General features: G+C 38.9%; 1 protein-coding gene across 3 annotated transcripts in view; it reads left to right on the forward strand.

Annotated features, from left to right (window-relative positions):
* Positions 1–16,742, forward strand: part of SEPTIN7 (septin 7) — a 406,575-nt gene that overhangs the window by 377,243 nt on the left and 12,590 nt on the right. For all 3 annotated transcript variants that reach the window (XM_065051825.1, XM_021294416.2, XM_065051826.1), the window contains 6 exons: positions 1,391–1,497; positions 8,608–8,708; positions 9,294–9,428; positions 12,377–12,494; positions 14,251–14,343; positions 15,561–15,657. In XM_065051825.1, coding sequence (XP_064907897.1) covers positions 1,391–1,497; positions 8,608–8,708; positions 9,294–9,428; positions 12,377–12,494; positions 14,251–14,343; positions 15,561–15,657 — 651 coding nt within the window. The remainder of the gene's footprint in view (positions 1–1,390; positions 1,498–8,607; positions 8,709–9,293; positions 9,429–12,376; positions 12,495–14,250; positions 14,344–15,560; positions 15,658–16,742) is intronic.

The following is a 16,742-nucleotide window of genomic DNA, read 5'->3' on the forward strand; positions in this document are numbered from 1 at the left end:
TGCCTGCAGCACGGGGCAGCTCATCTGTCAGGCAGGCCGGGCTTTGGAGAATGAGCACTACTAATAGCGTAGGCAGCCTGCGGGAGCTCTGGTTGCAATGTTTTATCAGCTGCTAATCCCTTTACGGTATCGCTAATCAGATTGCACCACTCGGTGCTGCAGAGGCTTTGAGCTACACCGCTGTAACCGAGACGGCTGATGTGCGTAAGCCAGCTTGTGTATGAAATCGAGCTGGCTATTACAGTGGAGACAAGGTCTTGTCTGCTGAGGTTCCTAATGACTTTTTGTAACTCTCGATTATTTGCATTAATCCAGGACATGCACCTCAAGGCAAGTTGTGAAACTTTGAGTTTTGGTCTTCAAATCAACCAGTATTCGTTTAGGCATGGGGAGGATTAGTGGGTTAGTTTTTGGTTTTTGGTTTTTGTTGTTTTCAAAGCATGGGGGCAGAACAGCTCATTCTCCTCACCTGGTAAAAGTATGTCACCAACACTTTGCACACAAATTCATTAGTTTAAGAGCAAATTTCTATGTGGCTGTTCCTGTTTAGGTCAATGTACTAACAGCACTGCATATGAAAACTTAAATAGAAAGTATCACTTTGGTATACTTTTTTCATAGTGTGAATTGTCCAGTTGAAGTAGTTTCTTTACAATAGAAAACTGAGGAAGAGACTTGCCTTTTAAAATACTGTAATAAGCAGTTGATCTGAAGTTCTTGCTCCTGTCTCTGTAGAGCTGGCAATAGGGGTAATTTTTGCTATGGGAATTGTAACTGTATTTGCTCGGATTGCCATGGCAGTGGTGTCTCCAGATGCTTTAGCAGGGCTGACTTATTGTTGCTCGTGAACAAATTACCAAAATAAACCCGAACAAACAAAATGCAACCCCCTTCCATGCTCAATGAACAACAAAATTCCCAGGCAAACCACATAGTTCTGGAACTGCATTTTGTTGGGTTTTGTTCCCTACCGCACCGCCCCCCCAGCAAAAAGACCTTCAAATAATAGTTGAAATAAAGGAGATGGGTTAGTCTGCTTTGGCATCGTGATAGGAAGTAATACTAGGAAGACATACTGTTTATAAACTTCAACATGGGGCAATCTGATCTTTGTGTCTTGTAATGGGAGTGATGGACAAGTGCTAAGTGTGTTCAGTACTTAATAGGATCAGAAAAATGAACGTCTGTAGAATCCAGCAGTGACACTTTCATTTGCAAGGTTTTCCTTGAAGTTGGAAAAGGTTAGATTCTTAAAGGCCGAGAGTGCAGTAAGTGTTTTCAGGTAGTAATGTGTAGTAATGTGTTTTCAAGAGTAATGAACTACAGATCTAAATGTACATACTCTGTGTGATACTTGTGGTTTTACTGAAACTGTTCTGTTTTCTTCTAGGTGAATCTGGACTGGGAAAATCAACATTAATCAACTCATTATTCTTAACAGAATTGTATTCCCCAGAGTACCCAGGTCCTTCTCACAGAATTAAAAAGACTGTACAGGTATGTCTGGGTAAAAAAACTGCAACTTGAAGGATGTAACTTGTAATTTAGTAATCTAAGGGGATACGGTTGTCACATAAGCACCTGTATTTCAAATAAATTTAGCCAGGATTTGAGCCACTAAGAAATATTCTGTATGTCTTTCAGGATAGCTTAGCTACACAAAACTTTCAGGTTATGGAGCTTGTAGCCTGTTGAAGCGTGGGAACCCTGAAGTGAAGTACTTTGTGTGCTACATGTACTTTGGAAACATCACATGGGTGCAGTCCTCCTCAGAAATGGAATGTTTTTTTATCAATTAAAGTATTGAGTACATCTGTAGAAACAGTAGATGTGTACTAAATCCCCTATGGCAGGGTTTGAGATGCTGGATATTAGAGGATTTTTACATAAGTGCAAGGACATAATGTTTAAAAGTATCCAACAGTCTTCTGCAACCTGTATCCTTTGTGGTACTATCCCCCCCTGCCTGTTGTCAATTATTCTGAAACATATCTGGGACCAGGGTGAACCTGGCTGATTTTTAAGCACTAGACTTATATAGGCAGAGAAGATGTTCCTTCAAGTACCTGATACAACTGAAATATTTAGCCAGACTGAAAAACTGAACTTGATCCATTTGATTTGTATTATAATTTCCTAGTGATAAATTATATTTTCTCTCAAGAAAAGGGACATGCTTTTTGTATTACAAAATACGAGAGTCTTAGACCACCTGCCTCAGCTGTGGCTGAAGTGACTGTGCAAGTATAGAGTTGTCGAAGTGATTAAGCCTTGTGCTGAGTTAGGAGGATTGTACAAGGTGCCAAGCAGAAGCTGTATAATTGGATGCTTTATTTTATTCAATGGGGTCAAATAACTGTGCTCCCGTGCTATGATGCGCTGACCTTAGTGTTTTGTGGCAGTTTTGATTTGTTTTTGTTAGAGGTTTTGGGTAAGGATTTTTCTAATCTAATCTCAGAACATTGAATAATTAACAGAGGACCAGGAAAAAATTAGTTTTGCTCGTACTAAGAAGGTGAATGACATTGCTTGTCAGTTAGCTCAACATCAAAGTCTTGAATACTAATGCATTTATTGCAGGATAAATATTTTTTTTTTAATTTGAAAGAAAGTTTTTTAACATGCCGAATTTGATTAACAATGTATGTAAATTCCTCTAAGCTTTGGTCATGTCTATTAGGGTATTTTATCAGTTGAATGTAAAACGAAAGTGACTCTGACAAAGTAGACTTAAAAGATTGTTCGTGGGGCATTAGCCCATTGTTTGAATTGAAGGGGTTGAATTTCTGTACCTATTTCAAAGACCATGTGAAGTCAGATGGAAAAGGTGTGCAAATAGTTAAGGTCTGGTATACTGTACTTATTAATCAGTGAATGTTAGAAAACAAAGTAGAAGGGTGACTTCATTTTTATTTAAAGAGAGACTTAGCGTGATTTCATTACTGTCAATCACACACTGGTTTAGCTGAAACTAAACCAATTCAGGCTATTTTCATTAAATTACAATTTAAATAATCGTGGGTTGGATCCTCTGTCATTAGAAGATCTTTATTTAAATTGGGAGAAATCATATGTAAAATTTACACACGAACTAACAAACAAACAAAAACCAAACCAAAACACACACAAAAAACCCTAATAAAAAAACACAAACCAAACAAGCAAAAAAACCCAACCAACAAAAACCAAAAACAAACACCAAGACATCTTTCAAAGGCAACTCCTTCCAACTCTGGCTATAGGTGGATCAGTGTAAGAAAAATGAGATTAAAACTGTGGTGTAGCTTTTGGAATCTGAGTTAAGTACTTTCATTGGTTAGGTGGCAAGATTAGATGGTCTGTTGATCCTGACCATTTGAGTTCATCAGAGATGGTATGATTTTTATTGATTTAGTGGTTAAAGAAAAGCCCCCATACCTTTCAGGAAGCTTCACTTAAATATTTATTTTTAAGGCATGTAAACTTTAAGGGCAGGGGAAGCACTTGATCCGTGCCCTGGCTGAAAAGCTGTTGCTTTTTTTCTTAGTTCCACCATGTGGGCTAAAGCCTGAGGGTGACCAAGAGCAAAAGCTAGCCAAAACTATTTTCAGAAGCAAATTGGGGTCTCTCATGACTTAGGAAATAATATGATTGAAATTAAATATATTTAAAGACCACCTTCCCCCATAGAAACTATTGCTTACTTTATCTAATAAGTGGTTTGTTTCTTTCTTTGCTTGAGTATACTTGCAGTGCACCATTGCTTTGATTTCCATTACTTCTGGTGATGAATGATAAGTTAGTAAGTGTAGCACTTTAAAAAGGAAACTGAAACTGTCTTATTTCTGTGTCAGTGTCTGAGACTAAAACTATTTCTCTCTACAACTTTGAAAATTATGTGTGCTAGAAACCATGCATATGATGTAGACATGATTCCAGTCAAATACGAAATTGAAGAATTAATAGTTGGAGCTGCTGTTTGGATCCATGGAGTTTGTGCTTTTTGCCAGAGTAAGCTTTTCTAAGTTGAGGATGTCAAGAGTTTTGCAGGGTAGAGATGAGACGGATTACCCTGAGCATCCTAAAATCTTGGTGGTAGTAATTGCCTACTTTTATATGGTGGGAATAATTTATTGGTCAGGAATTGCATAAGAAAGTCTCACATAGATTAATACAAACTGTGGTTTGGGCTCGAAAACAATTGCAGTTTGAAGTTTTGTGGGGCAGGTCCTTTGTATTAATTTAATGGAAAACGCAGAAAAACAGTTCATAGTGACTTCATGTCAGATGAATTCAAAGGAAACTTCCTCAGAAAAAGATGAGTATGAAATCTCTTTTCTCTGGTCATTATTTGACTCTCTTAAATGGAGTTTGGTAAGGGCTTGTTTAATCCTTTACAAGTAGTCAAGCTGTGACAAGCATCACGACATGAATGCAGCGAAGTGACTGCCAAGGAGCCCCGTGTGACCCAGCTGACTGGAGTGCATGGGAAAATGGCCATTTGGAGGAGACTTTTAATCAAAAGCTTTAAATTCCAAGACTTGAACTAATGCTTTCCCTGAATCCATTGGGAATACTTGTAAATCAGATGATAGGATGCAGTTGGATGCTTAACTGTGAATGACACTAGTTTACAGGGATTTTTCTGGATCTGTTCCAGATGTTGCTGCTTTCTGTGCCTTTGACCATGTATGGACACATCCCCTGAAGTTAGAAAAATGCAGCTTTACAGAGGCTTTATGGCAGTTTTTTCAACTACTGTTTCTACAACTTACAGTGTATGGTGGATATGGTCTGATTTCCCACAACAGGAGCAGAGGACATTTAGTTTGATCAACTCATGTTTCTTATTCTGTAGGTTTTTGAAAATCCTGACCTGATAGCAAGATACCTACATGACTTTATGAAAAGTAAGAATAAACTTGAATCCTTACCTCCCAGTAAGGTATTAGAACTGTCTGCAGTGATCCGGTTACCACAGGCCATTTGATAGAAGGTGACTGCATAAATTCAGCCACACTTAGATTCTACAAGCATACAGAATCAGGAAAAATGTTTGGCGTGGCATGTCTTGAGGATCTTCTGACCTTCCTCTTCCTTTGTTATAAACACAGGTTCAAGATAATGTTTTATTAATTGCTTCTTTTGTAAAAGCATTCCACTGTGAGTGCTTAATAATTTAAATGTTCTTGCTGGGAATTTTTGTGCTGGAGAATAAAGCTGATACCTTGTAGCACTTGGCAAGAGTACAGTAACATTATCATTTCTAGTACTTTGGATGTGTTACGGGTTTCTTATACTTCCAAGAGAGCTGGGTTATAGGAGGGTTCTGTGGCCGCTGTGTGCAAGATAGCAAAAAGAATGCGAGGAATCAGAAGTTAATCTCCTGTGTGCTGAAGCTTGTGAGTAGTAAACTCTTGGCTGAGTTGACTGTGTGGCTGGGGATTACTCTCTTGAGTTCTGGCACTGATGGTGTGCAAGAAAATTTCTCCGTAGAGCTCTTAAGGGGGGAAAAATACATTCACCACAATTAAACTAAGTTTTACTGCGTATATTCCTACGTTCTCATGGCTTTGGACTGGACACTTCTGGAAGGATGGGAGTTGTACAGTTAGTGAAGAGGTAACTTGGTGGTGTCTTAGGCTGGTGGATGTGTTGGTTTTGGTTTGTTTTTTGGGTTTTTAAGTTTTGTTTGTTCGTTTTTGTTTTAAACTTCCTAACCTTGCAGTAAGGCCTGCTTGCATTGGGTTTGCATGGCAAGGTTTTGGTAGTGGTGGGACTACAGGGGCTGTTTCTGTGAGAAAAGCTGCTAGGAGCTTCCCCCCATGTCTGACAGAGACGGTGCTGTCTGGCTCCAAGATGGATCTGCTGCTGGCCAAGGCTAATCCTGTCAGTGATGGTGGTAGCACCTCTGGGATAACATAGTTGAGAAGGGGGGGAAAATCTACACAACTGCAGTTGGAAGAGAGGAGTGAGAATGTGTGAGAGAAACAGCTCCAAGGTCAGTGAAGAAGGAGGGGCAGGAGGTGCTCCAGGTGCTGGAGCAGAGGTTCCCCTGCAGACCGTGGTACAGACCATGGTGAGGCCGGCTGTCCCCTTGCAGCCCGTGGAGGTCCACAGTGGAGCAGAGATCCACCTCCAGCCTATGCAGCCTATGCACCCCATGCTGGAGCAGGGCAATGCCCAAAGGAGACTGTGACCCTGTGGGAAGCCAGTGCTAAAGTTGGCTCCTGGTAAGACCTGTGAACCCATGGAGAGAGGAGCCCAGGGTGGAGAAGGTTTGCTGGCAGGACTTATAACCTTGTGGGGGACACACACTGGAACAGTCTGTTCCTGAAGGACTGTACCTCATGGTAGGGACCCACACTGGAGCAGTTAGTGGAGAACTGCAGCCTGTGGAGAAGTTCATGGAGGACTGTCTCCTGGGAGAGGGACCTGAGGCTGGAGCAAGGGAAGGGTGTGAGAAATCCTTCTCTGAGGAGGAAGGAGTGGCAAAGACAATGTGTGATAAACTGACTGCATTCCCCAGCCCCCTGCACTGCTGGGTGGAGGAGGCAGAGAAATTGAGAGTAAAGTTAAGCCTGGAAAGAAGGGAGGGGTGGGGAGAAGCTGTTTTTAAGATTCAGTTTATTTCTCCTTACCCTACTCTGATTTGATTGGTAACAAATTTTTTTCCCCTGAGTCGAGTCTGTTTTGCCCATGACAGTAACTGGTGAGCGATCTCTCCCTGTCCTTATCTTGACCCACGAGCTTTTTGTTCTACTTTTCTCTCCCCTACTCAGCTGAGGGGAGGAGTAATAGAGCAGCTTTGGTGGGTATCCAGCAAGGGTTAACCCAACACTCTGCTCAAGTAGGCAATTGAATTGGCTGGCCTTTTGAAGTCCACCCAAACCTGGCTTCTGCTGTGACTGGCATCCAGGTAGCCCAGTGTTGAGCTGCCTTACTGGTGGGGTTTGGGTTTTTTGGTCTGTTGGGTGAGGAACCAGCTCATGACAACTGCATGCTGTAGACAGCCATAGTATAGTTGAGCTAATTGTTTGAGTCCTAGTAGCTAAAGAGATGGATCTGGCTCAGCTAGGCTCCATACTGACGAGTAGATAAAAATAGCATCATGCATACTCAGGAGTGAAATATAGAGCTTTCTTTGCAGTTAGTTACTGTTTTCTGTGTTTCTGTATATTCATTCCTGAATTGGAATCAATGTTCTGCTTGTGCAAGAGGTATGTAGTTTGACTTTCTGCAGAGTGGTAATTTATCTTGTAGACTTACATTGCATCACATAACCAGTCATTTCAAAGTGTTTGCAGGAATGTTCAGGTGTGGCTGTGCGTCTGTTTCACCCGTGTAACTAGGGATATGCAAGCACTTAAGCAGCATTGATACAATCTCTCTCAAATCTTGAGCTGGCCAAGAGACCATCCAGATAGGATTCATTATCCAAGTTTCTACTCTCTCTGAAAGTTCATTACTGAATGTGCATGCAGTTGCGCACCTAGTTAAATGTAACTTTATTTTCTTTCCTCAGTTAGGGTTCAGGAGGCTTAAGAAAGGTTAAGCAATGAGCAATAAAGTGGCATCGTTGTCTTCCAGCTTGCGTGTGACTCCGAATGGCTCACAGGACTGATTTCTTGAATCTGTATCTAGCAAAGGGTGTTACTAGTATTTTAATAGAAATTGTCTTAATATCAGGGGAAAAAACAAAAAACAACAAACTATGCTTAAATGTTTGAGGAATTGGAAGGAGCCAACACGCTAACATGAGTTTGTAATTTCTTACTGTTGTGGATCGGACTGGCTGATGCGTCAGTGGTGCCCAGGACTTTCTCAGGCAGGTACCCCTGACATGGGCATCACGAATAGTTACGGAGATACTAGTAGGAAGAAGGGGGCGGCAGTCCATTTGCTCTTTAGCTTAAATTTTCAGCGTCAGGACGTGCTCAATCTGTCAGACATGCTGACTGGGCTGCGCTGCGGATGGGTGGTCACGGCGGGAGGGACGCGTTCCCACGCCCAGCCCTTGCGTCACGCCTGGTGCTGGTGCAGCTGCCTCCCCAGCCGGGTTTCCATCGCTGCCCGGAGCTCGCAGGAGCCCAATCCATTACGGTCACGTGAGGTCTGGCTCAGCAGTTTGCAGCTGGATTGTGTTACCTTCAACAGGAAACCATCACTTGCTCTCTGATTCCTTTCCAAAGCATTGTATTAGCTGAAGAATAAATGTATTATTTAAAGCACCTTAGCAGGACTAGAAGTGTAGTATCAAAGGTGCTTGGGGAGATTATTAGTTCTGAAAACCCTAATTATCTTTCAAGTGACCCAAGTTCAAGTATAATGCCTGGTTTATGGGGCTGTCTGGATGTCTCAGATTATTTTTTTTTCTTTTAATATCCTATATACTTAGCAGAGTTATTTTATCACTGACTTTATTTAAATTATGACCTTTTTTCCTTTTGGAAATAATTATTATGAAATTATTGTGGTTTTAGAAGCAAAAGGCAGACTCAGTATCCCTCTGAAGCAGTAAAGTTAGCAATTCTTTGTCAGATGTTTTATTCATTGAATGCTTTCCCCAGTGTTTAAGATGGGTGATTAAATTGCTGAAAATTTAATCTTACCTTATCAATTTTACAGGTTGAGCAGTCAAAAGTTTTAATCAAAGAGGGTGGTGTTCAGTTACTACTTACAATAGTTGACACACCAGGATTTGGAGATGCTGTGGATAATAGTAATTGGTAAGACATTCTTTGCATGTTCTCCCACAATAATTCTGAATTGTATTTTGCGTGTGTGTGTGAGATATAATACCTTGTGATTTTTTTTTTCAATGCAAATTTTGATCTTCAGTTAAAATATCAACACTTGTAAACTTTTCAGTTAGCTGAAAACTTTAACTACTGCAGTTCCAAGTACCTTTATAATTCGATTGAATTGCTGTCAGCTTTTCCCTTTAAAGTGAATGGAGCATTTGCCTCTTTGTCCACACATGCAACATGCAGAACTGACTTCATTGCTGTCACAAGATGTGACCACTAAAGCATATTCCTTTGGCTGCTGTTCTTAAGTGTTCTATTTAATGCTATTAAAATGAAGGTAATTGTGTTTTAAAGGGTTTTTTAGTGAACTCACAGATTGTATCTTCAGAGCTGTGTAACTTGGTTTTATGTTGCAGAGCTGGTCACTTAAAATGTGCTCTATGCTCTTAATTAAAAAGAAAAGCAAGCCATGGGGAAGTAGTGTACACCTATTTCTTAGCAAAGACAGACTTTTTTTACATCAATGATATAACTTACAGGTTTTTATTCATGTAACCTCTGCAGTTGGCAGCCAGTTATCGACTACATTGACAGTAAATTTGAGGACTACCTGAATGCAGAGTCTCGAGTGAACAGACGTCAGATGCCAGATAACAGAGTGCAGTGTTGTTTATACTTCATTGCTCCTTCAGGACATGGGTTCGTATGAGTGTATTTTATGTTTCCTTTCTCTGCCTCTTATCTCTGATAAATATTCAAGTTTGTCATTCTTGGTTGTATAAAGCTGCAAATAGGATTTTCTAACAGCCTGTGGACCATGCTTAATTTCAAGATGAGCTTACTTGAGCTTGTCAGACGTCAACAAGCCAGACAAGTAATAAGTTAGAACACCAGAAAACATGATTGTACTTTAATTACATACAATAAAAATAGTGTTAGAACAATTAAAAATACACACGTGTTCACACGTTTGTCATCTGTGTCTTTTGCTCACACACTCCTGTTTAGAAGGATAAACTGGTTAATGCTTCCAGCAACATGATACATGATTTTTTCCTTCTGCTCTTCATCCCTTCTTCTAATTTCAATGATAAATTGAAGATGGGAAGTTCTGTGCATCCTTATAATCATGTTTTAATTCACTTGAGCTGTAATCCTTTGTCTAGTGACAATTCCACTACACATATTCTGGATTTTTTTCCAATTATTATGCAGTGTTCCACCCCTGCTTAGTTTTTAACTTGATCAGACTTCTATCTAGTGGTAGGCAGAGAGAACTGCATTTTCAGGGTGTATTAGATACTGATTGACTATATCTGGAATTGGTTCCTGAGCATTTTATCTCTGTATTATAACTGATTAAATTTGTCAGAGACTCCTAAGTGATACCTTCAAAACCAGAAGGAGAAGATAAGCAGTGTCTTGTATTGTATGAGACAAAAGTAGTATAACTTGTGGAAGGTAATAATGAAGGAATTCTGAGGAGTATTCTTCACGCAGTGAAAAATGTCCACTTATTACACTCAGCTTCTTTAGCTAGCATTGGAATGTTTGTCATAATTTTGAACTAGACAGACTTCTCAAATTTGGAAAGAAATACTGGGAGATGGAGAAGTGTTTTTCTTCTGTAGACTTGCCTTAACAGAACATTTTGTTGTTGTTCAACATGCATGTTTGTAATGTCAGTTTTGCTGAACATGCATTTTAGTTTTAAATGAAAACACTTGAGTCTTTGGCATATACTGTTTTACTAGTGTGGAAAATCAAAATGTCATTTCAATAAAGGGAAAAGGATCCATTTCTTGTGTTAGTGAATCTTTTCTGAGCTAACTCACAGATTCTGCAAAACGCATTTGCCTTCCTTCACACCCCACACTTCCCTGTTATCTGTTAAAACTTGCTAAACCAGTGGGAGGTACTAATTGTTCATAAGGAAAAACAGAGGTAAAGCTTCACATAAATTAACTTTTGGTCATGTAAATTTGTGAGGTAAAAGCTGGAAAAGTGTGTTCCTTGTACAGGTATTTCATGTTGTTTGTGGAGAAAAGAAGTTGAGCTAGATTTGCATAATGTCTCTCAATTACTGGAGTAAATACTTGGAATTGTCATGAACAGGACAAGAAGAAATGGCAGCAAGTTGCACCAAGGGAGGTTTAGATGGGATATGAGGAAAATTTATACACTGAAAGGCTGGAACAGGCTGCCCAGGGAAGTGGTGAAGTCAGCATCCCTGGAGGTGTTTAAAAGATGTGCAGATGAGGTTCTTAGGGACACGGTTTAGTGGTGGACTTGGCAGTGTTAGTTTAATGGTCTTAAAGGGCTTTTCCAACCTAAACAATTCTAGTGTTTAACACATCCTACCATTTTTAGCTGGTATCCCCACAAACATCTGAACTGATGGCTTAGTTTGTGGGGGGGGGGTAGAGAGAGAGAGTGAAGCGGTGTGAGGAGCCTCCCAGGTGAGTGAATAGGGTCATAATGAATTGTAGACTCTTTCTGCAATTCTGGGATCTTTATGTAAAGGCTCCTGCTTCAGTCTTGACTGTAAACTCCAGCCCTTGAGGTGAGCACTGTTGTCATTCTGAACTATTCTGCTTTGGCAACTGCCCTTCAAACTGTGTTGCCCTGGAGTAGCTTTTTGAAGTGACGAGAGGGAAGGCATCTGAAGGCAAATGGATAGCCAGACTGGTGCTCTTAATCTAGATGTGCATTCATGTTAGCTATTTAATGGAAACATGTTGAAAAACTGAGAAGTTCAGTGGCAGATGGAAAATGTTAAAGTGAAGTTAAATATGTGTTCTATAATGTTTTCTTTATTCTTTTATATATGTTTTGGAGAAGCAGCTAAATTTGAGTACCAAATGAATCTGGTTTTAATGTTCCTAATTCTAATTTATTTTATATGAGAAATAATCTTGCTAAATCCTTTAAGCGAATCCTTTAAGCCTGAGTAAACTTGCTGTAATTCTGAGGCATGAATGCATCAAACCTCTGTGGCTTTACTTTAGTAAGCAGGAAGTATTGACCACTTTGATCTACATTAATGGTTTTATATACCCATATGGTGTGTGTTTTAGTTTTCGTGTCATTGTCATCCACTTTCACAATGGTCTTTTTGTTATCCATAGTGATTTAGAGATGGGATATTTCTACTTCATTTGTACCCAGGCCGCAGAGTTCACTGTCTTAGCAATGTAATGTATAAAAAAGACCTCACAGCCCACTCTCAGGAAGAAGCATACAAATAAACATGAGTTTCAGAAACTGAAACTGTGTATTTGAACAGATTTGAATGGAATCACATCTGTAAACTCTTACTAGTCAGGCTTTAAATGGAACTGGCTTCCAGCAAATGGCATGAGCTTTACTCTCTTCATAGGAGCATTCTTATCACTTGCTTAAATAGTGTAATTTCAGCTAGCAGAAGTCTCACGACTGCTAGTAATGTTCATTTGCAACTTATTTTTCTGGTATTATACAAACCAGGGGATTTCCTATAGCAGTTGCAGGTAGCCTTTGGAATTTCATTCAAGCATCTATCACCCATAAATCATTATCTTAAGAGTAGTTGTCAGGACAAATCTCAAGTTGTTTGTACATTCTTGTTTAATGACTATAAATTGCAAAGCTCTAATGCTGTCTTTCAGACTTAAGCCTTTGGATATAGAGTTTATGAAGCGCCTGCATGAAAAAGTGAATATCATTCCACTTATTGCCAAAGCAGACACACTTACACCTGAGGAATGCCAACAGTTTAAAAAACAGGTGAGCTGAAAGATTGATATTTGCAACATGGGATAATTTAGTAAGTTGATCCCTATGGAAGTGGTGAGATTTAACTTCTTACATGCAAAGTTTAAACCCTGAAGCAACAACTTGAGACAGCAAAGCTAAGTAATTTATATCTCTAGATTTAATTATATTTCTTGGTGAAATAATCTTGTTTCTGTCCTCAGGGGAAGAGTTTTCAAGTGTAGCATGATTCTTGGCAAGTGAAATAATTCACTGCTGAGATAAAAATCAGTAAGGAAGGAAGGGAGCTTTCAAGATTTAGGTGCCTAACAGAAGTTGTGTGTTTAAAAAAACAAAAAAAAAAAAAGGTATTTAACAGTATTACAGTATTATCGATTGTATTGTGGTATTGACTTTCATGTTGATGTGCTATATTTCTTAAAGATGCCTCAGGTATTAGATGAGAATCAGTATACCTGTTGTTCGGTCGTGGGCTGTGGTAATGCATTTTAAAGATGGTGAGATAATTCTAACATTGATACAAGTGATACAATTGCTTTGTACTTGTAGAATAAATTGGGTACTAGTGTCTCCAAGTGGCTTATGTTCTATTTCAACTACATGCTGTATTGTATAAAGAGGATAAGGAGGACCCAAAAGAGAACAAGACAAGGCATGAAGTTTGTTTTTTGAACTGTGTCCAGTCTTACTTTAGAAGAACACAGGTTCTGAAAAGAAGGTTGCACTAAGAGATGCTATATGCCCAAAGCTCTTGATTTAAGAATAAAAATTAAAGGACATTTTCTGCCTTGGAGAAACTTAAGCAAGGTGCTGTAGACCTGAAGTCTGTTTTGGTTGCATTTCATGGGGCTTTCTTGATGTAAAGCGGGGAAAACAGTAGAACGCAGAATATTTCTTAAAATATAAGCAGCTTTATCAATAAGTTAAATAGGGGAGACTTTCCCAAATCAAATGTTGAAAATAAGTCCTTGGATGAATTGGAAACTTGTAAGTTCTTGTAAGATTGCAAACCCGTGAACCAGAAATATTCCCCAGGGCTCTGGAGTGTAGCTTGTTAGCTAAATGGTCTAATGCTTTTCCATTCTAAAATTCTGGAAAACTAATCAGCATGTTTTTAAAAATACCCTTCAGACAAATCAAGCACCAAAACAGTAGAGTCTCGGTTTTTATTACGCTGTCAGTTATTCTTAAATTTTCATTAGTGCTTGCAAATATTTTTCAACACAACTAACCAGTAGTGTCAGTCTGCCGGTCACAAGCCCTATTAAAGTAGGCAGGTGATCCTGCTTCAAGCAACTGCTGCTCAGGTGAGCTAGAAACAGAAAAGAAAAGGAGTGACAGCAGTAGCTATTGTGGGAACTCAAAGGGCTGAAGTGTGCCTACAGTTATTTATTCAAATATTTTGAGAGAGAGACTCAGTTGTGTGATGGATCTGAGAATTTAAGCTGTCTCGTATTAGTTTTTGCATGTGCAGTTAGAATTCCCATTAGCGTAAAATCTCTGTTTGCCCTCTTGTAGAAAACTGATGTTCATTTTTGATGCCTTGTGTTGATGGACAATATTCTGTCAGCTGTGAGGCTCTGGCTCATAATCCCTTGTGGTCACCTGATGGCGTTAAAGATGTACAAGTTTTATGATGGAGCTTGGTCACCTTGCTATGCAAGGATTTTGCATATGAAACAAAAGGAGGGACAATCTGATGGCAGCAAGAAGGGGAGTTATTACAAAGTATGAATTCGTCCAACAAATAACATGTTTTTGGTTTTAGATAATGAAAGAAATCCAAGAACACAAAATTAAAATATATGAATTTCCAGAAACGGATGATGAAGAAGAAAATAAGATTGTTAAAAAGATAAAGGTAAATCGTTTTCCTTTGAAAAACTACCTACTGGTTGGGGAGGGTAGAGAGTATAAAGCTCTTTGTCATTAATGAAGAGCCCACCAATATGTGTAGAAGATAAAAATTGGATGTAAAACTGTTTTGAGAGTCACTGTTTCCTCAGCAGGGGCAATGGATGACACTCTTAGATGACTTGAGTACTTTAATGGCTAAAATTCAGAATTAGTGCACTAGATCATGTGCTTATTTAATAAACTCTTAAAAGATCACTTCCTTTTTATTCCACCCCTATTTGACTTTTATCCACCTACCACGTTTTGTTTGATTCTGATCCTTGAGGGAGGCCAAGGTTCTCTTTCAGACAGAGGTGGGCAGTGGCACAGAGTCTGTGTGTTACAGCTAAAAGCTGTCTGACTAATTGATATACTGAAACCTTAATGGAGACAAATGACTAAAGAAAATCCAAAGGGCTGTCGGGCAGTTGAAAGGCTTTTTCTTCGTTTACTCATGTTTTTTGGTTTGTTGTTTTATGTTGGAGTCCATCTTGTATATGCTCCTTGAGCATTGCTTCTGTTTGTTCAGTAGCCTTAACAGCCTGTAAGAGCTTTTCAATTTTTTTTTCTTACTGTGGGAATTGCTTAGGATGGATGCACACAAATAGCACAAACAGAAGATATTCTGGGCCTGAGCCTAAAGGAGAAGAGCAGAATAAAAGCCAGGACAAGAGTCCAAAATACTTAGTACACTGTTCCTTTCAGCTACTTGAAGCTGCTCTTGGCTCTTTTGTTGCTTGTTATACTGGATGGATTTTTGGTTCAGATGAAAACAAAAAACTGATGTAGTTACTTGCAAATCTTTGAAAACTGGGTACAAAATCCAGTCAAAGTAACAGTCCTGTAGCCAGTGGGAATATGAATTGGTAAATAATTACGGTGCAATCAGTTAAATAGGAAGTGGTTTGCCTGTTGCTTAGCTTACTGAGTAACAGTAACGTCTGTTTCTTAACTAAATTTACAGACTACAACAGTGTAAGGAATTTAAAAGGGGTGTGTGTATATATATATGCCATTAAAGTAGACAGAGGTCAGTAAACATAACTATTCTTGCACTTCAGATAAACTGCATTTTGCAGTGTTATAGCACTAAGGAGCTTACATCAAGTTTATACATGACCATGCTTTCAGTATCATTTGGCAGAAGAACTTTTTATTCTAAAAGTGACACTTCTCTTGCAGGACCGTTTACCTCTTGCTGTGGTAGGTAGTAATACGATCATTGAAGTCAATGGCAAGAGAGTGAGAGGAAGGCAGTACCCATGGGGTGTTGCAGAAGGTAAGGCTTTCCCATTGTTTTTATCCATTTAAAACTAACCAGACACTAGTTGGTAATTGAAGTGTTTGTAATGCTTAATTTGGAATGTGCTTTGGCCTGGAGATTTATTGTTTATTATTTATTATTATTTATGCCATTTTGTTGTTCTGACAGTGTTGGAACAAGGTAAAGGTTCAGTAACAATAAACTTTGCAAGCACATTCCTGTTGAAGCCTCACTGAGGAGTTGTAAAACCTGTAGTAACTTACTAGAGTTGACGATGAGGCTTAGATTTACAACTGTTTGCTAGCGTTCTTCTTGTAATTTTGTTCATATAAAACCTGTGTTTCTTAAATTCTTCTTGCTAAAGTGTTCACATGATAAATGTTAATTTGGTCAGCTTGACTAGCATAAATTCAGTTTAAAGTTTCTGGAAGAATTTTTTCTTTTTCCCCCAAAATATCTGAGTCTTAATTGCTGGGGTATAGCAATGGGAAGGTAACTGGGTTAACTGGTTGGTAATGAATTGAATACTTCTGATAGTGGCTTCTTTTGTGGTGAGGTTTTTTGTGTTTTTTTCTTTTTAATTTATTTAAAACTTTATGCTATTATAGAAATGTAAAGACAATTATATGATGTTCTGGCAAACATTGTTTGTGCTTTAATGCTGTTCAAATGGCACATAGCATGGCTTGCACCATGCTGTATAGTGAAACAATCACTATTCAAATGTTTCTTCCGTTATGATTGAACTTTTTCCTTGTAGTGTGCATGTATTAAATAAGGAGAATTTTTTTTCTCGCTACTTCTGCCCTCCGAAGGCAATCGACTATAAATTCGATGCAGTGTAAAACAGACCAAAAAAACCCTACCAGCAAGCAGAGTATGGACGAATGCTTTAAAGAGAAATGCTGTAGCACTTTGAAGTGCCTGTCTGGCAGGAAATGAGGTTTGGCAGAAAGTAAAAACCAGCTGCACCAGAGAGGATCAAACTTTGTTTTAAGGCTCTTGTGTTAGCACTTGGAAATGGACAAAATGGTGCTGCTTTATTTTAAAACAAAACTTTAAAAATGTTTCACACTCACATGATCGTACAACTTTTGGAA

This window comes from Columba livia, chromosome 2 (assembly GCF_036013475.1).
Source record: "Columba livia isolate bColLiv1 breed racing homer chromosome 2, bColLiv1.pat.W.v2, whole genome shotgun sequence".
Lineage (NCBI taxonomy): Eukaryota > Metazoa > Chordata > Aves > Columbiformes > Columbidae > Columba > Columba livia.